This window comes from Ictalurus punctatus, chromosome 11 (genome assembly GCF_001660625.3).
Source record: "Ictalurus punctatus breed USDA103 chromosome 11, Coco_2.0, whole genome shotgun sequence".
NCBI lineage: Eukaryota > Metazoa > Chordata > Actinopteri > Siluriformes > Ictaluridae > Ictalurus > Ictalurus punctatus.
The window spans coordinates 16,500,094-16,523,844 of NC_030426.2; the positions used below are offsets into that span (position 1 = coordinate 16,500,094).

Consider the following 23,751-nt stretch of genomic DNA (forward strand, 5'->3'; position numbering starts at 1 on the left):
ATTTAAAATAAAGGAAAAAATCCTTACTATGTGTATTTCCTGATTTTGACCACCAGATGCCACTAATGTACATTGTGTTAAAAAAAAAAAAAACTCAGTGAGAGAGAGAGAGAGAGAGAGAGAGAGAGAGAGAGAGAGAGTATTGTTGTATGCTTTTATATATTGCTTTGGCAATACAAGCATATTTTGTCATGACAATAAAGCACACATTACATTGATTTAATCGAACTGAAATTATGAGAGTCAGAGAGAGAAACAGAGAGTAAGAAGCATCTTGAGTTTTATAGTCGTTTTCTAATAGACCTTTTGTGTTTGACTACGACGGGTGTTTTCTTATTGGGCGGAAAAATTAGCCAATCAATACTTGGAAGCACGGTGTTTACACTAGCCAATCATAGCGCGAGAGAGGCGGGACTTGTCGGAACACGGCACCGGATATCCTTCAGCTTTGCATTGTGGGATTGATTCTGAAGATCGCTATAACAACCGTGGGGGGAATATTTAATATTATATATATATATATAAAAAATAATGAATTAAATGCTGCTTCTGGGGCGTTTATGCAATATAACTTCATAATGCCTCCGTGTATAATCAATTTAGTCCTGTAGCCAAGTTTCCAATGTGAGGTGATTTGTTTTGGTTGCGGTAATTCAACATTAATTAGGAACGCGTTAAGATAGTGGAAACGCTTTTCATATAATTTTTTTTAATATATACGTGTAGTTATAATTCCGTATATTTGGTTAGCTAGCTATAAGTCTTATACTTTATCCGTCTTGATAGTGCTTTTTTCATTTGTAAAAATAAAAAATATATATATAAACTATTCCAGTGTCAAGCCAAGACACTGGGGGAAATCTAAGCCCTGCTCCTTCACTGCACCGATTCGGCTTCCGTCTCTTTAAACTCGGTCCTGTAGCTCGCTGGGTAAGTTCCCGTGAAATCAAAAGTGAGTTCAAAGGTAAAGAATGGCTTCCTCGTCCGGAAACGACGACGACCTCACCATCCCGAGAGCAGCCATCAACAAGATGATTAAAGAAACGCTTCCCAACGTGCGGGTGGCCAACGACGCCCGGGAGCTGGTGGTCAACTGCTGCACTGAGTTCATCCACCTGGTCTCCTCCGAGGCCAATGAGATCTGCAACAAGTCCGAGAAGAAGACCATCTCCCCGGAGCATGTCATCAACGGTGAGCATGTGTGCACGCACACGCGCGCACACACACACACACACACACACACACACACACAACATCCTGAATTTGTGCACGTGGACGCTTCTTTTTTCTACCTTGATGTATTATAGTTGGTCATTAGACACGTGTTAATAATTAGTTATACAGTGTTCACAATGCACACTGCCGCTTTAAACTTCCCTGGCCAGTAGATCTCCTTTTATTTAGAATGAAACAGAAGTACAGCTTCCTCCTAGGCAACATCATATCTCTCTCTCTCAGAAGACGATGAATTCCCAAGAGATTTGCACTTCCTAAAAACACATTATGCTCAAGTCTCACCCATGCGTCAGTGCATAATCTCACCTAGATACTGCAGATCTGTACACAAGACCTGCTGCTGTAATCACGAAAACTGTCCCGTGGTCATCTCAAGACTCTTATCCACAATATGCTTGTACCGGTCATCCTGTTTGACTTTATAGCATACTATAAGCTGTCAAAAAGTGAGGATTTATATTTCGACTATCCGCTGTCATGCCGAAGAGGGTGTGTTCTCCTTCGAGTCCTCTGAAGGTATCTTCGTGAAGGACATGGTCAGTGCCAATGCCGACATTTTGCACTGGAGTATACAGTGTTCTACCATCATGATGTCATGTGTATATAACATGCATGCACGTGTGTCCTGTTACGTACTATCAGGATAACATGGTGCAGTTATGTCTGTTAAATTGATTGAGATTTGAGTGTGCATTTGCATTCACTATATTTTATGAGTTTTGAACACATGATTCTCATGTGTTAGAAGTTCTATGCGTTCGATGTTGTAGAGTAGGAGGATAAGGTGTGGCTTTCTCCGAACTTCGTACAACTCGTTTTGTGGTTGTATGTTCCTGTGTTGTCATGTCTAAGATAGTGTAAATTAAGACTTTGTAACCACATAGTCAGTCATATACAGTGAGCATGGTTTTCCAGGCTTCTAACTTGTGCCTGGTACATAAGAAGACCTCTACCTTTTCCTAATCATTCTGGTTTCCAGGCAGAGAGTGAAAAGGTTACACAAGTTAAGCCAGTGAGGTTGTGGTCCAGTATGCATGAAGGTTTTTTTTTTTTTTTTTTTTCCCCTAAATTTGAATTATTCTTTGATTTAACACACCTGATTCTACACGAAGGTCAAAAAGTCTCCATACACAGGGGGCTATGTTTGCCAGCACTACGTCAGTTGTGCCTTCGAGTGGATGTTCGTGGACGTCCACTTCTCGTTTGGTCTGCAACACTTCTTTTTGAATTTGTTAATAAGTTTGGCAGCAGTGTCATGTGAGACGTGCTTGCCATGTTACCTTTTAAAGTCCATCGCAACCTTGCGACCGCTTCCCGATCCAGCCATGAGAATGATTTATGAGCCATGAGCAGCGTTTATTCAGTCCCTCCAGGATTTTGCGATTGCAGAAAAACAAGCAAATTCCACAACATTCGGAGGAGCTTGCAGTTTTTCAAAATGACCATAGATGTTCTGTAGATTTGGGCCAAGAGTAAGACGCGTCATGTGACGTCATCACAATGCGCATTCATCCAAAGCCCTCATTGATTCATATGTGTCGAACAGGTAAAAAGTCTCATTTACCAACAAACATGACTACAAAAGACAATTGCAATTTTGCCAATTCAAGTAGTTTTCTGCAAAAAAAAGCACAAAAAACTCTGCTAATTGCAACACAAGTTTAGAGGAAAAAAACAAAATCAAGCGTTTTTGGTCGCAACAATCACAAAAAATCCAGGAAGAGTTTGTTTATTTGTCATATATACATTACGGCACAGTGAATTTCTTTCTTTGCATATCCCAGCTTGTTAGTAAGCTGGGGTCAGAGCACAGGATCAGCCATGATATGGTGCCCCAGGAGCCGAGAGGGTTAAGGACCTTGCTCAAGGGCCCAACAGTGGTATCTTGGCAGTGGTGGAGCTTGAACCCTTGACAATCTGATCAGTAACCCAGAGCCTTAACTCTTGAACCACCCCTGCCCCATAATATAAACTAAGTAAGTAAAATTTTGTAAGACATTTTGTTAAGAAGGGTTAATTTCCCCTATGTATGGAGACTTTTTAGACATCCTGCAGTCATCAGATAACAACAAGGTTTAATTGTCAGGATGGGTGTGAGTACTAACAATTAGCTAAAGTCCAAACAGTGAAATCTTTCAGAAATGTTACTGTGATATTTATTTAAATGTTTGTGACTGATTACAGTGTCACTTTGGAAGGGAGCTTACAGCCTGCAGAGATGACAGACAATCGGTTGAGATTCAGAGAGGAGAGCTAAAAGCTATGTTCTCACTGGTTCAGATTCCTAAAAGCTGTACCACTAGGTAGCTAACTTTGTCTTCGGGAACAACCATGTCCCCTAGCCATGTCACGCCCCTCTTCAGTTCTTTCCACTGGCTTCCTGTAGTCACCCGCATCAAATTCAAGACCTTGATCCGCCACTATCTTCAAAAAACTGCTAAAGACCCACCTCTTCTGTGAACACTTAACTAACCCCAACTTGCCCCTCCTCCATCTCTCTCTCTCTCTCTCTCTCTCTCTCTCTCTCTATCTATCTATCTATCTATCTATCTATATATATATATATATATATATATATATATATATATATATATATATATATATATATATATATATATATATATAATGTGTGTGTGTATGTATGTATGTCTATTTATCTATCTTTTCTGCTGTTACACCTCTACTCTACACACTTTGCTTTTCTTGAACTCAGTTAAAAATGTTGTATGATAGCACTACTAATATATTGCTTTGCTTATATTTCCTCATCTATAAGTTGCTTTGGATAAAAGCATCATATGAATTAATAAATGATATGAACGTAGGATCCTGAAGTATTGAAAGATGATTGAGGTAGAAAAATGCGTTTTCATCTTGTAAGGTATTATAGGCATAAACATTGCATAAATACTGTTAGTTAAATAATATATTCTCTATATTGTTTCTGTCTTATTTATACATGAACTGCAGAGATTCAACCTAGAGAAGTCCAGTTTGCTGTTAATTGTGAGCAAAACCATTATAAATGCCTACACCAGTTTAGATCCTGTGCTGGGGAAAATAGAAGAGCAAGTCTCTCTTTGGTTAAACAAATCATTTCACAAATATGCAGTGACCTATTTCTTTTTTTCCAAACACTTTGCATGGTCAGAGCAATTTAGGACTCGGACTGTACTTATGAATAAACTAGGGTGCAGAAATCTGCTGCATTTGTAAGCTCCTACTGAAGTGAACCAAATCATTTAGCAGCTCCTGCCCTGATGCACTCTGGGTTGAACCTCACATACCCTTATAAAATATAAAACCTTATAAAACCTTTGGTAAGTTAAATTGCGGCTATAGTAAACAGAACGTGAATTGTGTGCTTCACAAGCTGGACTGAATACTACTAGCAGTTTTAACCTGTTCTGCTTTCCATGAAGATTTACCTAAGGTGTTGCCTTTCATCGTCCACATGAAGCTGTGTTTGTGTGAACCTCCTTGCTTTCAATTTGGTGTGAAACATGAGGGGAAATTCAGCTCTTCACATGATAAACACTAGTCCAACAGTATTACTGTGTACATATGATATAATAACTACCACTTGTTTTTGCTTTCATTTTATTTAGTCTGTTTAAATGCAGTTAAAAACTTAAAGAAGCTTGTGTCATAGCTTAGCTACACCTACTGGCTTTGTTGTCTTAGATTAATATTTCGGTCTCAGCACTACATGATTCATAGATAAACATAGGATACAGCTTTGCTACAGTTACTTGTACCACTGCTTGTTTTTCTGCCTCATCATGACACATCTGTTTTATATTTTTCCTGTAACCCATGTGATGAATTACTATGTGTTTGCATTGGTGTGCATGGAAAATTGAAATCCAGGCCTGTCTAGTTTTATTTCTTCTTTAGAAAAATTTGTGAATACTGAAGTTGGAAAATTTCCATGAGACCTTCCAGGTAGAATCTTCACCTGGACTGACAGGCACAGAGGCCATGCCTCCTTCACTGGGACAAATGGCCACAGAGGCCATGCCTCCTTCAATGGGACTGACAGCCACAGAGGCCATGGCTCCATCACTGGGACTGACAGGCACAGAGGCCATGCCTTCTTCACTGGGACTGACGGCCACAGAGGCCACGCTTCCTTCACTGGGACAGATGGCCACGGAGGCCATGCCTCCTTCAATGGGACTGACAGCCACAGAGGCCACGGCTCCATTACTGGGACTGACGGGCACAGAGGCCACGCCTCCTTCACTGGGACTAACCGGTATAGAGACTATGGCTGTGTCCGAAATCGCATGCTGTGACAGTACCTACTGCTAGGCCGTTGATACAGTACATACTGATCGGTATATGTGTGTAGAATGAATACAATCCGGCCATGCTAAATCCAGCATGTTGCCAGTATCATGTGACCTACAACTTAGAAAGAGCCGATGCGCTGCCTTCTGTCATTTCTTTATTTTGCCTTCTTGGCGGAAGCAGTAGGTCATCTGGAATTTCTCGCCTACTGTTAATACTGACAATTCGGACACACTACTCCTTTGGCACCCTGCTTTTGGCCTACTGTATAATAGGGTAGTAGGGATATTTGGAGGCAGCCTATACCTCTTTCACTAGGACTTACAGGCATCGATGCCATGCCTCCTTCACTGAGACTGACTGGTACAGAGGGTACACCTCCTCCTTTGGGATCGACAGATGGAGAGGCCTCACTTATTTATTTATTTATTTATTTATTTATTTATTTATTTATTTATTTATCATTCACTGGGATGGATGGGTAGAGGAATAGACAGAATTCTAAGGTATGCCGAAACATCACTTCAGCACACCAACATGCCAAAAGGCAGCATTTTGATATCTGCAAAAGTACCTGTAAGACAACCGTTTGAGAGCTTTGAAGGCAGCATGCATCACCATGTTGCCAGGTCACCAATTTTCGCTAATGGTCAATAACTCCATAAAGTCCATTAGATGACATAGAATAATGTATTAATTGTTGGGGGGTAGAGTGAATATTCTGCAATGACACCAGACAATTCTAGCTAGAAATAAAATCTTAAGCCAGAAATAATTACAAATGTCCACACACTGCCCCTCTCTACCTAGAGTTTTCCATCACCATATTCTATGGGCTGGCTGACACACTGGATTATGGGATATGTAAGAAGAAGTCTACTTCAAAAATCAGCCAGATGAGAGTAACTCAGAAGGCAACATTCTATGCAAACAGTGGATTTGGGCATGACTTGATGCCTTCCTGTCTCCAAATACAGTCCTTGAATGCAGTTTTGGTTTGTTTGTATTTTTATTTATTTATTTATTTATTTTTAAAATTTTGGACATACCCCTTGTTGTTTTTGCTCTGTGATTTAGCAGACAGTTACATTTCTGTGTAAGCATTCTTCTATAAATGTCCTGCGGTACTAGGTAATAGTCGTAATAAGCAATAAAAAGTCATAGATAGTGGTTTGCTAAGCTCATTCAAACTGTGGTTTCAGTCTGTGCAGTGATGCAGGCCAATAATAGTTGTGATGAATGAATCACAGACACCAATGTTTAATAGAGCCTCTCTTTTTTCCTCTTCTCTTGAAGCACTTGAAAGTCTTGGTTTTGGATCCTACATAACGGAAGTGAAGGACGTTTTGCAGGAGTGTAAGACAGTCGCGCTTAAGCGGAGAAAGGCGAGCTCACGTCTGGAAAATCTCGGCATCCCAGAAGAGGAGCTTCTCCGCCAGCAGCAGGAGTTATTCGCTAAGGTAAACATTGCAAATGAGGCCTTCTCTGACTTTTTCACTGTTGTAAATTTTGTTAATTGTCCTCCATCCATTCATCCATTTTCTATATCGCTTATCCTACTGACCCACGGGGAACCTGGAACCTATCCCAGGGAGCATCGGGCACAAGGCGGGGTACACTATGGACGGGGTGCCAATCCACAGGAAACCGCAGAACCCGGCGGAAACCCCCCCGGCACAGGGAGAACATGCAAGCTCCACACACTGCAATGACAGGCATCAAACACTCAAGCCCACCAGCTTGCCCACATCTTTACCAGAATTTTCAATCTCTCCCTGGCCCAAGCAGTCATCCCGGCCTGCCTAAAATCAGCCATAATCATCCCAGTGCCAAAGAAGTCGCCCACCACTAGCCTGAATGATTATCGTCCTGTGGCCCTCACTCCAGTTATCATTAAGTGCTTTGAGAGATTGGTTCTTCAGCACATCAAGGACTACCTCCCCCCAGATTTCGATCCTTTTCAATTTGCTTATCGTGCAAACAGATCCACAGAAGATGCTATCGCCATAGCTGTCCACTACGTGTTGAGACATCTAGAGCAGCAACAGAGCTACGTATACAATACAATAATTCCGGACATTCTCGTCACCAAATTGGTCACCCTTGGCCTCCCCCGCCTCACGTGTGCCTGGATAAAGGACTTTCTCACCAACCGGTCCCAGACAGTGAGACTCGGACCCCACCTCTCCTCCACTCGCACGTTGAGCACAGGTTCTCCACAGGGCTGTGTGTTGAGCCCCCTCCTGTACTGTCTCTACACATACGACTGTAGACCAGTCTACAACAATAATCTTATCAAGTTTGCGACGACACCACAGTGGCCGGACTTATCTCAAAAGGAGAGGAGGACTTCCTCTACAGAGAGGAAGTCCTAAACTTGGCAGCCTGGTGTTCAAAAAACAATCTGACTCTAAACACCAAGAAAACCAAGGAACTTATTGTAGACTTCAGAAAACACAACACTGAGCTGGCCCCCCTCTTCATTAATGGTGAGTGTGTGGAGAAGGTCCACACCGTCCGGTTTCTTGGCGTCCTTATCTCTGCAAACATCTCCTGGACGGACAACATCACAGCGGTTATCAAGAAGGCTCAAACGCGGCTACACTTCCTGAGGGTTCTCAGGAAGTACAATCTGGACTCCAATCTGCTGCTGATCTTCTACCGCTCATCCGTTGAGAGCCTGCTGACATACTGTATCACGGTGTGGTACGGTAGCTGCACCGCAGCAGACAGGGAGAGGCTTCAGAGACTAGTAAGAGCAGCACAGAAGATCATTGGCTGCCCTCTCCCCTCCCTGATGGATATTTACACTTCCCGTTGCCTCAGCAGAGGAAAAACCATCATTAAGGACAGTTCTCACCCTGGCTTTGATCTGTTCAATCTGTTGCCCTCAGGGAGACGTTACAGGTGCATCAAAACAAGGACTAGTAGATTTTAGAATAGTTTCTTCCCGAAAGCTATTACCATTATAAACAAATACATGTACTGAGTTCACAGCATATGTATATAGTGTCTCAAAACTGTGCATTTCATAGTACCTCCCCCATCCACCCCAATATCTATCTTGCATATCTTGTATATCTTGTTTATTTATCTTGTTTATTTATCATGTTTATTTATCTGTTTATTCTTCTTGTTTATTGAATGTACATGTTTGCACGGAACAAAAAGGAGTGGCTCTTAATTTCATTGTACATATGTATAGTGACAATAAAAGGCATTCTTCATCATCATCACCCATCACCCTGGAGGTTGTGAGGCCAACATGCTAACCACTAAGCCACCGTGTGCCTGCTGTTAATTATGTTTTTATATTATAATATGCTTATAACTATATAATTATAAGCATATTAGCTTTTTGAACCCCATTACAGATGGACCTTGGACCTTGCTTTGTGCACAGGGGCATTGTCATGCTGGAACAGGTTTGGGCTAGGCTGTTAGACCCTGTTCACTCCTGGCATTAACAAGTGGACAGAGTGAAGTACAAGTGTATATGGGGTCAAATGCATCTGGAAAACGCATTGTGATCCAATCACTCAAACCACATTGAGATGATCTTAGACACGTACGGCCACATCACATATGTAATGTAAATGCAAATGCGTCTCGATGCATCCCAGACAGAAACGAAGGACCACCTGATTGACTGTGCCATTGCACTAGCTGGAAAAATTGTAATCATTACAAGACTGAATGGTAGCGCTCTCTGCCGCTAGGCTAAAGGATAAAGGCAAAGCTATAACAGCGTAGCTTTTATCACAGTTTCATTTGTTGTCCCATTTCTCATGCATGCTAAGATTCATTAGCGGACCATGCAATGAAAACTTTTGAAACAGCCCATAAAGTTACATGAACCAGGACACGTGGGACATTTCTCCCTGAATATATACAGAGGAACACTGATGTTATAAATGTACGTGACAGCCTTTCTCCAGTGGAAGTGATGTATGAAATCTGATCACAGATGTTCATTGGAGACTCGTTCATAACGCCAGATGTGAACGGCCATGCGTCTCTGCTGTCCACCTGTGATTCGATCACCCAGGAAGCATGCTGATACCAGGTGTGAACGAGGCCTTATTTCCAGTGAAGGGAAATATTAATCACTCCCTCCAGTATTTCACAGAAGTGAACGCAAAATCAAGCAATCTCTGCAATATTCAAAAAAGCTTGCAATTTTCCAAAATTACCTCAGATTTTCTGCAGTTGCGTCGTTCAGCCAAAGCCCTCTTCGATTCATCTGCGCCGAATATGAGTACAGCTAAAAGGTCTCATTTACCAGCAAACTTCACTGCGAAAGACCGTGCAGAACTATATAGCGCATTGGAATTTTGCCAATTCAAGTAGTGAAATTCAAGCAGCGCAATTTCAAAAAAAAAAAAAAAGCTGGTGTGATGGTCAGGTGTCCACATAGTTTTGGCCATATCTTGTACTTGCGATATACCTGTATATAGCGTTCATCACCAAGCCAGCATACTACAAGAAGAGACATTTTCTCAGGAAAGCTCATGCAGTGAGGGGACCATGACATCCCAAGTGTATAATGTTTGCTTATATGGCAGTTACATACCCTTAAATTTTGTGCGTGTGTGTGTGTTTCAGGCGCGGCAGCAGCAGGCTGAGCTCGCCCAGCAGGAGTGGCTGCAGATGCAACAGGCGGCACAGCAGGCTCAGTTAGCAGCAGCAGCAGCTTCAGCCACCGCAGCTCAACACGCCCGATCCTCCCAGGAAGATGATGAAGAAGATGACATGTGATATCTCTCTCTCTCTCTCTCTCTCTCTCTCTCTCTCTCTCTCTCTCTCTCTCTCTCTCTCTCTTTCTTTCTCTTGCTCTCTCTCTCTGTCTCTCTCTCTCTCTCGCTCACTTTCTCTCTCACTTGCAGTATCCGTTTATATTGACTTTTTAGAAAACACCATGGCCAGATGGCTGTTTTATTTGGCCCATTCCTTATGTCAAGTTAACGTTAGACTTTTCCCTCCTTTTATTTTTCTGTGACATAAATTCCTGCTTTTCTTTCAGACAGTTGAAATATTTTAAGGCGCCCTATTGTATGTGCATCATTGTTTTTGGTCTTTGAGTCGTATGGTATATTGGTGGCAGAAGACACATTACGTTGAATTGTTCTCGGTTTGGTGCAGGAATAAGTGTTTAAACTCAAATGCCTCCTATTTTAGGTGTCCCGTAGATTTCTTACTTTTTTGTTTTTGTAAAATAGTTATGAGTTAAAATATTTCTTGGTTTTTTTTTTTTCTTCCCCCTCGAGAATTGATTTTTATAGAAATGGTTCCTTCCCTGTCTTGCCCCTGTGTTAGACAGAGAGCTGATCTGGGTTGTAAAGTAGGAGGTTTCTTTTTGTTTCATTTTAGTTTAGTTTGGAAAGAGTACAGTGTACGTAGGATGCAGCTTTTGTCTGGCCTGTGTTCAGAGCAGTATTGAAAGGAGAACTACAGAATAATATCTGTCTCTTTAGTACCAAAGATAGAGATGAAACTTCAGTCACCAGATAGTCTTAAGAAACCTCTGGACAGTTTTACACTCTTTACAGGAAGAAACTCTGGTCACTGATGGCACTGAACTACGCCACCATCAGTGTCCCTATATTGATAGCAACTATCAAACTGTAAAATGTTTTCATATGCGAGCAGAAGGTTTTTGTTCCTCTGTATCTCTCTGGTGCAATGTGTACAAGTTGCATTGTGAATGTGTGGTCAATTCTTATCTTGTGACGATTGGTAAGTTTTAGTTGAGGCACGTGTTCACATGGCTTTGCAGGAGCTGTAAGCTGTATTCTCTGAGCAATAAAAGTCAACATGTTTTATAAACTAAGCTCTTAGTGTTTTTTTTTTTTTTTTTTTTTTTTTTTAATAATTTTTTTTTATTAGTGTGTTCAGAATGGGGAGATACGGTGGCACAGCAGGTAGCATTGTCGTCTCACAGCTCCTAGGTCCAGGATTCGATCCTGAGCTCGAAATTGTTCCTAGGTGTGAATGTGTGTGCATTATGCCCTGCAATGATGTGCCATCTCATCCAGGGTGTATTCCCATCTCATACTCCCAGGTGTTCCCAGGATAGTCTCTGGATATACTGTTACTCTGACAAGGAGAAAGCTGAATGAATAAATTTTCAAAAAACAAATATGCTTACAGTTGGAACATAAATAAAGTTCTTGGTCAATGTACACTGGGTAGCTCTTTTTTAGTTTTATTTTTTAGATCATCTACAAAAATTCAGGTAATAATTTGCAATTAAGTTACTGCAGGATGTTTCAGAAAAATTATATTCAGAGATATTCACAGTCTAGATGGGAATTTTAGTTGCATGAGCTCAGCAACGTTGGCAAGGACTTTTCAGTTTTGCATGACGCACTACAACCAAATCTCTGAGCGGCTAATAGGAACCTTAATGCCTAAAAGCACAAAACAGGGAGCAGAAGAAATATTCACTTAATTACACTCAATTATTTCTTTAAAGTTATCATATATTCCAGTAGTATAATACTAGAACTTGCCAAAGAACAATGGAAACATGGTAATGCATAAAATTTTCAGCATTTCACTCCTATCCTGTATATGTAATACTGTGTTGAGTATAGAAATTTAAGGTTGATCTGCACAAGTAGCTCAAAGAAGTTAAAGTTAAATCCTAATTGGCTTTATGCTCACTGGCCTAAAATGAAGGGGGTGTAAATTTAAATGAAAAACATTGCAATTGAATATAAGATGGGTCAGGGAGGGCATGGAGACTTAGTGGTTAGCACGTTTGACTTGCACCGCCAGGGTTTTGGGCTCGAATCCTCCCTCCACCCTGTGTGCGCAGAGCTTGCGTGTTCTCCCTGTGCTTCGGGGGCTTCCTTCAGGTACTCCGGTTTCGTCCCCCAGTCCAAAGACATGCACCGTAGGCTGACTGACATTTCCAAATTGTCCGTGGTGTGTGAGTATGTGTGCGATTGTGCCCTGCGATGCGTTGACACCCCGTCTAGGGCGTCCCCTGCCTTCTGCCCTGAGGTCCCTGGGATTGACTCCAGGCTCCCTGTGACCCTGTATAGGATAAACGGTATGGAAAATGGATGGATGGCTGGATGGATAAGATGGGTCATGCCCACTCAACTGCTTGTACAATAAAAGAAGACAATGAAGTCTATTTAAAATATTTTTATTTATTTACTTACTTATTGTAAACCCGCACTATTACAAATAAATACAGGATTTAACTTGTGCAGCCTCAATCTGATGTGCAAGTGAAACGGGTGGGTCGTGCTTGTAAGAATCCTGCCGATAGAGGGCGCTTTCAGCAGGCCCAGCGAGGTAAAAAACCGTGGGTCCGTATCCCATATAGTTCCTAACTTTCTACATAAGCACCCTACATGTAGTGTCACCTAATGGCGTTCCAGGCTCTATGTAGTACACTACATGTCCAACAGCGAGGCGTTTGTTATGCAGCCGGTGAGATTTTTGGATTCCAGTCGTCCAGCACCGTTCCCACCATTCCGCGTATACAGTATTTTCTCTGAGAGAAGTGAAAGCTCGCCTGTCTTTCTCTAGTTTTCGTTTTGTTTAAGCACTAAAAGACTACTAATACTTTTACGCATTTACAGTATTCGTATTGGAGTCGTTTTGTTTGTGTATAATAGAGAGACTCGTACTTTACAAGTGAAGTAGCGTTTATCTTAAGCGACGCTTTTGTCGGTTGGTAAAGAGCTTTTAAAACAGTTCACGCGACGGCTTGTAACGCTGAGCTCAGGTGAGTCTCTCTCTTTCTGTATGTGTGTGTGTGTGTGTGTGTGTGTGTAAAACCGTGTTACATTTCACCTTTCGCTAATTAAATGTGTTTGCTACAGATGTGTCTATGTTGCAACACAGATGTCCTTGGAGGTACTTGTGTGTGTATGTGTGTGTGCATATATATATATATATATATATATATATATATATATATATATATATATATATATATATATATATATATATACACACACACACACACACACACATACATATACTAATGTACTAAATGCAGTGGCTCCTTAGTGAATCGGGGTGTGTGTGTGTGTGTGTGTGTAAGTAAGATGTTTCAAATTAAAGAGTCAGTAATTGCCATGTAGGCATTAGGTAACATTCACAAGGTGTGTATTCGGTGTAAATAATACATGAGTTTCTACCGAGTGCTTATTTTTTTCCTCAGGCTAGAATCAGTAGTTGAATGAATCAGTGAGTCTGTCTCTCTGTCTATCTGTCTGTATACATTTGTGTATACACCTACAGTAAATAACTGCAGACTCCACTGCCCTGTACATAGGAGGATGCGTAAGGGGAAATGAGAGGTTTTGTTTTGTTAATTCTCCGTGTTTGTGGTGAACACTGTTTACTGGAATGTTGTACTGTGGTTTAGACAAATCAGTTTGTCTGGAATGGCATGAGGATATCACAAACAAGGAAGGATTATCTAGAAAACACATTAGCCGTCCCATCCAGAACACCTGAGAGCTGTTTGATTTGGACAAATCTTCATATTGTTATTGTATTTCTACCTATCGTCCTTCAACTGTAAAATAAACACCTCAGACCCCCTCAACACAGATTGATTTTCAGAACATAAGATAAGTGTTCGACTCATCATTTAAATGTGTGCAGGAATATTTTGGCTATTTATTGGAGTCTTGGAGTTGTTTTTATTCTTGAACTTTCCATCAACAGAAGACATTTTGATCTCTCTTGGTCGAGTTTGATATTATTTATAGGCTGACTTGTTTTTGAGTTCAGGTTTGGATTAAATTTCATTTGGATTAAATCAAATGACCAGTGATGCAGGCTTATAACTATAAAATCTCAATAAATCTAATATACGAAATGGCCAAAAGTATGTGGACATCTGACCATCACAACCATTTGTTTCCACGAAGCTGGAAGGACAGAATAGGCTAGGGTTTCTTTTGTATGCATTAACATTAAAATTTCATTCACTGGAACTATGGGACGTAGTCCAAACCTGTTCCAGCATGACAGTACTCCTGTGCACAAAACGAGGTCCATGAAGACATGGTTTCCTAAAGGCTGGGGTAGAAGAACTTGAGTGGCCTGAACAGACCCCTGACCTCAACCCCACTGAGCACCTTTTGGATGAACTGGAATGTCGATCGCATGCCAGGCATTCTTGCTGGACATCAGTATCTGACGTCACTAATGCGCTTCTGGCTGAATGACCACAAATCCCCAAAGCCATGCTTCAAAATGTAGTGGAAAGCCCAGAAGAGTGGAGCTCATTATAACAGCATAGGGGGACTTCATTTGGAACGAGAGGTTCAAAAAGCATATATGTGTGTGGGACGTGCAGGTGTCCACAAATTTATTGCCGTGTAGTAAATCTGATGGTGGGTCGTGATCAGATAACTGCTTTGAGAACCACTCGTCTGTGTTGTGTGTTGATGAGTGCCATGATTGGTCCCCATTTAGAAAATCATCCTGATAATGTCTCTGACTGTAATAACCTTTCTCACAGACACTAGCAATCATGTTATTAATAGTGTAGTAACTGTCTGGCATTTTCACCCCTTTTTTTCCCCAAAATACTTTTGTTGGAGGATTTAGGAGGCAGTGTCGTTGTTTTATTAGTCTATGAAATGTTTCTGATTAAATTTGATTTGCCCATAGTAATGCTTTCCTGTTGGGGATATTTAGTGTAATTACATATTTCTTACCAGAGATGTACGCAGAATCCTCCCTCTTCAAGTTAGACTGAATTGCAGATGGTTACTGTGTTTGTTGACTGCATCGAGTATAACATAATACAACATGTCTAGTGCAGTATACAGTCATGGGGAAAAAGAAAGTACACCCTCCTTCAATTATCTGTTTTTTTTTTTTTTTTAATTATTTCTTTATTAATTTATTTTTAATAACAATTGTGTGGTCCTCACCAAATTCTACACACACACAAACAAATAACCTCAGGTGACAACAACAACAAAAAAAAAGCAATAGATTTCTAGAAGTAGTCATTTATCTTTTAAAAAAGTAAACCAACTGTAAACCTAGCAAACAATATATTACAGTTGAGGTCATAAGTTTACAAATGCCTTGCAGAATCTGCAAAATGTTAATAATAATAATAATATTATTATTATTATTATTATTAAGAGCGCTCATAAAAATGCCTTTTTTTAATTAATGCTGCTCCGAATAAGCTATTTTAGATAACAGATGGTTACATATAATCCACAAGACACAATAATGACTGAATTTACAAAAAAAAAAAAAAAAAAACTGTTCTGAAGTTTACCTATGCTTGATTCTTAATTCTGTGTGTTGTTACCTGGATGATCAACGGTGGATTATCTGTGTAAGTTGTTATTTTGTTTAGAGGTCTTTTTTTTTCTTCAGTACTGCCAATCAGAAGCTATGTAAGATATTTACATGTTTCCCAAAATAATAACAAATTACTCCAATCATCCTGTTCAAAAGTTTACATCCCCCTGGCTCTTAATGTATCGTGTTGCCTTCTTGAGAATCAGTGAATGCTTGCACCTTTTGTAATAGTTGTGTACGAGTCCCTCAGTTATCCTCAATGTGAAAAGATGGATCTCAAAATATGCAGAAAATTTTGGAATTACAAATAATATGGACTTGGAGGATTTTTCGGAAGAACAGTGGGCAGTTTAACTGCTCAGGACAAACAAGGATCTACTTGTTTGAACAACTGTCACAAAGTAAAAACAGTCCTGGATCATCCAGGTAACGACACACAGTATTAAGAATAAAGCATATGTAAACTTTTGAACTGGTTCATTTGCGTAAACTCAGTTATTCTTGTGTCTTGTAGACTATATGTAAGCATCTGTTATGTGAAATAGCTTATTCAGGGCAGAACTAATTAAATAACAAAATGCAATTTTTATCATCCCTCTTATTTAAAAAAAAAAAAAAGATTAACATTTTGCACATTTTGCAAGGCATATGTAAACTTATGACCTCAACTGTATGTGTATCATTTTCAGCTAGGTGTTCCCAAATGGTTTGTCATAAGTTAGTGCTGTTTTGTGATGACTGAAAATGTTGAAACTTAAAAAAAAATAAAAATAAAAGTAAGACAGTTTTCCATTTTATGGGCCCTTTTAGTTAATCAGTTTCCTGGCTTAATGTCTTGGATGTGAAGATATTGCATCAATAAGGTTTTCCAAGTTGAATTAGATTATTATGATCCAATGCTGAGTGTTTTTCATGCTCTTGCCCTTATAACCTCATTAAATGGGCATGAAGAGTTTGTGAATGAGCCGATGCACGGTCGGGTTTGTTAGAGGGGTTAAAATAGCAAGATTAAGAAATACTGAAATACAGAATTCCATATTAGCCATTTGGAAACCAGCAATCCAATGAGGTAATCAACCAGCAATTTAAGTAACAGTAGTGTGACTATTGGGCATTGCAACATGGGACACATCTTTAAGATTCTATCTGCAGCAGTGTGTGTATGGATGCGCAGTTTACTAAGCAGTAGGATGCGCAGAGTGACCCTTTACACTTGCTACAGTACACTGCCTGTCACCAATCCCTGTGTGTGTAAGGCAATCTTACAACACTACCATGAGCTATAAAGTTAACTTAAAGCTGCAGTAGGGAACGGTTTATTGGTTAAAAATGAACAAAAATCAATTATTTGTTACGGTACCGCTGGCAGATAGTGTGCACGAGCAGCTTGAGAACGCACAAGTGCGCATAGACACTAAAGCTGGGTTAAGTGTTACCAGCTGTCAGCAATCAAGAGACGGTTTACTTAAAACCCTCGCGGTGCTACACACATCACGCAGCATTAAAGTGTTAGTGTTGAAGTAACGTAACGTTCCGTAAAGCAACGTAACGTCAAGCCAAGTAAAGTAAAGAGGGGAATGGACTAACAGAGAAGACGACAGAATGTGTAATGGTGCCAGGTTGTGATGTTGCCATGCTCTGTCTGTTTTCCTGTTACTTAGTTTAAACCCTGTCGTAGTTGAGTGTTTGTATCCTGTCGTGGTCAAGAAATTTAAGTCCTGCCCTAGATAAGAATGCTTATGCCACGCTATACTCAAATGAGAGGTTCCTGCTCTTGTTAAAAGAGGGGTTCCTGTTCTAGTTAAATGAGATGTTCCTGCTTTAGTTAAATGAGAGGTTAACAGGGCGGCCTCGGAGCTCTCATCGGAGGTCAACCAGGTGATCTCAGAGCCCCAGCTTGAGACCTGTGGGGAGGTCCCTGCCTCAGAGCTCCCGCCTGAGGTCAACTTGGCAGCGTCAGAGCTCCAGCCCGAGACCTACGGGGAGGTCTCAGCTCCGGAGCTCCAGCCCGGCAGAGGACTTCCCTCTGCTTACCTCCACCGCTGAGTACGTCACTCTGTTTGACTGCTTTGCTGAGTACGGCATTCTGTTTGCCTGCCCCAGTGAGTACAGTGCTCTGTTTGCCTGCGCCGATGAGGACGTCACTCTGTTTTCTTGCTCCGCAGAGGAAGTCAATCAGCCTTCCAGTCCCACTAAGGACGTCGCCCAGCCTTCCAGTCCCACTGGGGATGTCGTCCAGCGTTCCAGTCCCGCTGAGGACGTCGCCCAGCATTCCAATCCCACTCAGAACGTCGCCCTGAGCTTCAGTCCCACTGGGGGTGGTGCTCCGCCTGTCTGCTGCCCGGCGGAGGTCGTCTTGTTTTCCAATGCATCAAGAGACAGATTACACAGGGGCCCAGGACCCCATTGAAGGGGGTTTTTTGGCACTTCGGGAGGAGTACCTTTGGAGGGGGGTTCTGTTACGGTACCGTCGGCAGATGAAGCTATGGCTACAACGAGCAGCTTGAGAACGCGCACGTGCACGTGAATGAAGTGCGCATGGACGCTAAAGCTGGGTTAAGTGTTGCCAGCTGTCAGCAATCAAGAGACTGTTTACTTAAACCCCTCGCGGTGCTGCGCACATCGTGCGGCATTAAAGTGTTAGTGTTAAAGTGTTGAAGTAACGTAATGTCCCGTATAGCAACGTAATGTCAAGCCAAGTAAAGTAAAGAGGGGAATGGACTAACAGAGAAGATGACGGAATGTATAATGGTGCCAGGTTGTGATGTTGCCATGCTCTGTCTGTTTTCCTGTTAGTTTAAACCCTGTCGTAGTTGAGTGTTTGTATCCTGTTGTAGTCAAGAAATTTAAGTCCTGCCCTAGATAAGAGTGCTTATGCCACACTATAGTCAAATGAGAGGTTTTGCTCTTGTTAAATAAGGTGTTCTTGTTCTAGTTAAATGAGATGTTCCTGCTTTAGTTAAATGAGATGTTCCTGTTCTAGTTAAATGAGATGTTCCTGTTCTAGTTAAATTAGATGTTCATGCTTTAGTTAAATGAGATGTTCATGCTTTATTTAAATGCAGTGTTCATACTCTAGTTATATGAAGTGTTTATGCTCTAGTTAGATGTGTTCCTGCCATTGTTAGAGGATTGTTTCCTGTCTTGTTTATAGTTAAACGAGAACTGTTTGAGTTAAGTTTCATGCTCTTTGCTTGAGTTAGAGTTTTATGTTTAGATCTGGTTTCCTGCCTCCTCGTGTGTTTATTTAAGTGGCACAATAAAGACTGCTCTCCTGCGCTTACTTCCTGTCTCCAAGTCCTGAATCATAAAATTATTGAGCAAGTACATAAAAAAAAAAAAAAAATCAGTGTTCAAAACTGTATCCTTACCTTACCCCGATTTGCAACGGTTATGGTTATGTCTCGTCCGTAAACCAAAAGAAGACGACCCGGTTACTATATCGCATCTGTGGGGGCTGAGGATGGTGGAGTGTTTGTAGCTTGTTCTTACAACAGTTGCTTAGAATTCAAACGTGTCATTTAGATGACTACTATAATCTGGATAGATCTAAACACAATCATTGTTGACATTTGGAGAATCACCTGTTGTCAAAAGCAAGAAACCTCGAACTGCGGAGAGCTTGCTGTCAAAAAGGGAAAGCGACAGGGCTCGTGCTAAAACGAGAATAAATCTCGGCAGGGCTTTTGAGAGGTGGTGAAGACTCAGATCTGAAGGTATTAAAGAATGATGCAGAGATGGCTTTTTTCTGCTACACGGGACAGTTCAGTGGTTCAGTAGGTAGCTAGCTAACTTGGTTGCTTGATTCAGTTATTTATGAAGGTTCCCATGCTGTTGTTTTTTTGTTATTGTTTTGATTTGCTATGGTCAGTATGGTAAATTGCACTTATTTTCTGCTAACTATGAGAGAGGGCAATTCACCTCTACTCCAAGAAAACAGTATATGCCTCCACCTCTGTTGTCAAGTATTGGAGCTCATATACAACCCATACGAATAACTCAAACTACCAGCTTCATCTGAACAGAGGAGCAGTGCCAAAGCAAAACTCAGCAAAAACCCAGACCACTCTGTTTCAAACAGAGATGGCGATAGATACAGATACAGTATTAGCAAAATTTCAATACTGAAGCTTTAAAGCAAGATTAGCTACTGTAGGTAACAGGCGTTTCCATGCAGGTTATCTCCCACTTCAGCCAAACATGTCAGTAAGTGTATTGGCAGCTCTAAATGTGTGCGTGTGTCCATGGTGTATTCCTGCCTCGCACCCAGGCTACGTTGGAAATCACGTACTATGACAGACAGTACGCCATCTTTGACTCTGACAGCTCTTCCGCACCAGTCCCATTGCCTTATGGGATAGTGTACTGTCCATTGCTTCCATACAGCAGAATAAAAAGAGTATATCTCGCCTACTGTTTTATGAACACTGAGAATCTAGACACACTACTCCTTTGGCACACTGCTTTTCGCTTACTGTATCGTAGGTAGTAGGGATATTCGGATGCAGCCCCAATCATTCCCGAAGATGAATGAATGAACAAATGTTACAAGCCCTAGCTATTAATCAGTCTGATTGAACTATATTAAACCCAGTCAAATCCTGAATCTTGGCTATTTTACCTCATTGGACTCGGCTTCTACCAGATGTGGAGGCGATGCAGAATGGGCACCCACACCTTGAGCCAGTGAAGCATGTAAAGTTAAAAGTAGTTAGCTAACTAGGAAGTAACTTTACCTTTCTGTACTGGAGCTGTATTAGTGTAGAAAATGAAAGTGTCAGCGTTTCATGTGGCAGTAATTACACAGTTGCTTTCAACATGACCAGTGTGATAAAGCACCTATAAAGAAAACGTTTAAAGGGATACAGTGAGCTCACACAGGTCACTCAGCCAAAAACCACACCAAGCAGCAAACACTGATGGATATTTTAAAAGGCAACTTCAGGCAGCGACAAGGTGAAAGAAATTCGAGCAGTTAACTGGAGGTACTGCTTTGTATGACTAGTGGTGGAGAATGAAGCTTTGTTATATGTTAATAAGTTTATGAAGCCACACTATGTCCTACTCTCTTGGAACCCATTAGGCATATTTTCTTAACATACAGCTATTCAGCGTTCCAACTTATCGTGCTTGGGTTGGTTTTATTAAACTACATGTAGAATTACATTTTCAGATTTTATATTCTGATTGTGTATCACAGATATGAATAAATACTGGCTCAACTGGCGAAAAACAAACTTAACTGAGGAGAATATATTTAGGACAAATACATCTTGAACTTTTAACATTTTAGCATGATTTTTTTCTTTTTCTTTTTTTGACCAACATTTAAATCCAAACAAAATGTTTGGAAGATTTGGAACGCTTTTTTGGCCCCTTGTTTGTACAAACTTCCTTTTTAATCTCTGAATTCGTAGCATTTGTTACTAATGTGAACTATTAGGAAAGAAGCAGCATCTATTGAAATGATTTTCTAAAAATTATACAATCATTTATATCAGTTGCTGTGTTTAGTGCGTATCTTCTGAACATCTGCGTAAGAGACTTGATGAAATGGAGGCTGATCACAGATGGCACACAACCATCTGAGGAATGGAGTGAGTTCACTGATTAATGTAGTTTTACCAGTTTGGTTCAGTTTCACACACAGCAGATGGTCATGCACTCAGTATTACTTTAACACACAAGCTAGCAAAGTGGAAAAGAAAACATAAAAAAAATATTGTTGACAATTTATTTCACTTTGATAAAAAAAGAAAGAGTCTTTTAAACAAATTAAAATTGCTCCTTCGTCACATTAATTGTGTGTTTTTTAAAAAAAAGCTTACTATAAACACAATTTTATGTAAATGTTTCTCATTCCTCAGTGAAAATGTGCATTTTGGGCCCCTGTTTGGCTAATGCAATGTTCCATCTTGGTGCCTCCATTTTGAATTCTTCTTACTGTCAGGCTAAACACACTTCTCTCCTGCCCAAAGCTGCTTTAAAAAAAAAAAAAAGTTTTATTTTTAAATGAACACTAGGGTTGTCTGATCATTTTTGTCATGTCTGAATTAGGAGTGCTACGGTTTGGAATTTTCGCAGTATGATAGCCTAGTCTAAAAATATCACAGTTTCACAGTATTACAGAATTAATCGACCATTTCAAAACAAGCCAGTGGTGAAAATTAAAGGAAAAATGATTATGATATCTGTGTGCAAAAGTCTCTTTGCACATCATGTACATATCTAACAAAAAAAAAAAAAAAAAGGAAACAATAAGATCAAATCACTTAGTTGTTATTTTTTTCTTAGAAAGGCATTTTTAAGAACGACTTTTCCATAAAATCATTGTCAGTATTTATCATAGTCAGTACAGGCTAAAAGAGAGAGCGGCTGTGGGGAAAGGTAGTGCGCTGAGTTTAAAAAAAAAAAAAAAAGTCTAACTAATGCAGTACTATGCAGAGTTGCTCAGACAAAAAAAAATAAAAATAAGCTCTTGTGTATGATAAAGTTACGAACATGCTGGCAGTGGCAGCACAGGTAGCAGCGTAACGTGTTTGCACCAGAACTGCGTTGGATAGTTTGCGTCCCCTGTGCAGAGAACAGGAGGTGGTGGTTGTGTTAATGGAGGGGTATGTGAAATCTAACCTTGTAGGTGGTAATAGATGGAAATGCATTTCACTCAGTATTTTCTAAACGTCAGCAGTGAGGTATACTGATCATGCACTGTGACTAACCATGATATCATAATAACACTAGTCTGATCTTTTTAGTCGTGTCCAGACAGATATGTCTGTGATTTCACCAGAAGCTCTTGGCTCTTGTGTAGGAAAACAGTTCTCACCCATGCCACCATGTCATATTTGGATATCGTTGTGATCCAGAGATTTTTCTCTCTTTTTTTTAATTCATAAAATGATGGATGAATCGCTCACACATTTAGTCTGTCAAATATTTAATCTGTATGAGTTGCATCACTGTGTTTCCATATCATATTTGTTGATTGATTGTTATAGAGAAAAAGTTAATAAAAATAATCTATTGAAAGAGTGTAATACTAGAAACTGATTAAACAGGTGATTATTATGACAGTGACAGGTAAAAAAAATCACTTTAGAGATACTAAAGAATCAGAGTTTGTCAGTTTTTGAACAATTCATTTTTAATTAACTGGTAAAAGAACAGAACAGATAAATCCATTGTTATATTTTTCTTTCACTGCATGAAGAAACAGTCCAAAATTTGGTTTATACCACTGTTTGATGCCGTATTTGCAGTATACAGTATTGGCATATATTAATGCTGTATTTCCTTCATTCTTAGCTATGCAAAGCTAAAAACGTAAACATCAGGTGTCAAACATGTCCTGGCAGATCGAATATGTTCCTGGAGTAAAGGGTAAATGTTGTAAGCTTCATTTTTAGTTTCAGCATTATCTTATCAGATTTGCATTTCCTGTATGCACCTTTCTTCCTCTAGTAGGCAGAATAGATGTGAAACATCGGTACAAAATGTTTCGGTTTCCTACTGCAGTATTTCACACACTCTCAGAAGAAAAATACTGCACTCATTTATATGGTTCATTTGCCTTCCCCAGTTTAGTTTACACTCTTCAGAACATGTCCAATTTAAAGTGTTTATGATCCTCATGCTTCTTTTGCACTCTGAAGCCTAGTGATATTTAAACAAAATCGGTGTGTATAGTGTTTGTGATTGGGTATCATGCTCAAAAGTTTCAATCAACTCTACATTTATGCATGTCGAAGAGTTGCAACCTTCAAAATGTATTGTACTGGGACATACACATTCACACTTGACATGAAGGTCCTGTTACACAGGGTGCGACAAAATGTAAAATATGTATAAAATATATTAAATATGTGCCGCATTTTCTGACACATATTTACATTCATAGATGACAAGTCTTTTCCATGC

At 40.2% G+C, this 23,751-nt stretch overlaps 2 protein-coding genes across 4 annotated transcripts in view; both read left to right on the forward strand.

Moving 5' to 3' along the window:
• The first annotated feature begins 434 nt into the window (after positions 1–434).
• Positions 435–22,092, forward strand: dr1 (down-regulator of transcription 1). 2 transcript variants are annotated; one of them, XM_053683863.1, is made up of 5 exons: positions 435–1,191; positions 6,826–6,989; positions 10,135–13,273; positions 17,660–17,880; positions 18,000–22,092. In XM_053683863.1, the coding sequence occupies exons 1-3, from the start codon at positions 972–974 to the stop codon at positions 10,285–10,287; spliced, it is 537 nt and encodes a 178-aa protein (XP_053539838.1). In that variant the 5' UTR covers positions 435–971; the 3' UTR covers positions 10,288–13,273; positions 17,660–17,880; positions 18,000–22,092. The 2 variants fall into 2 exon arrangements, with proteins under 2 accessions (XP_053539838.1, XP_017336039.1); XM_017480550.3 differs by lacking the exon at positions 17,660–17,880.
• The window catches only part of gng12b (guanine nucleotide binding protein (G protein), gamma 12b), a 63,147-nt gene continuing 52,531 nt past the window's right edge, over positions 13,136–23,751 (forward strand). The window contains exon 1 of one of the 2 annotated variants that reach the window (XM_017479912.3): positions 13,136–13,273. The gene's annotated coding sequence lies outside the window, so the exon portion shown is untranslated. The remainder of the gene's footprint in view (positions 13,274–23,751) is intronic. The other variant, XM_017479913.3, reaches the window with a different exon arrangement.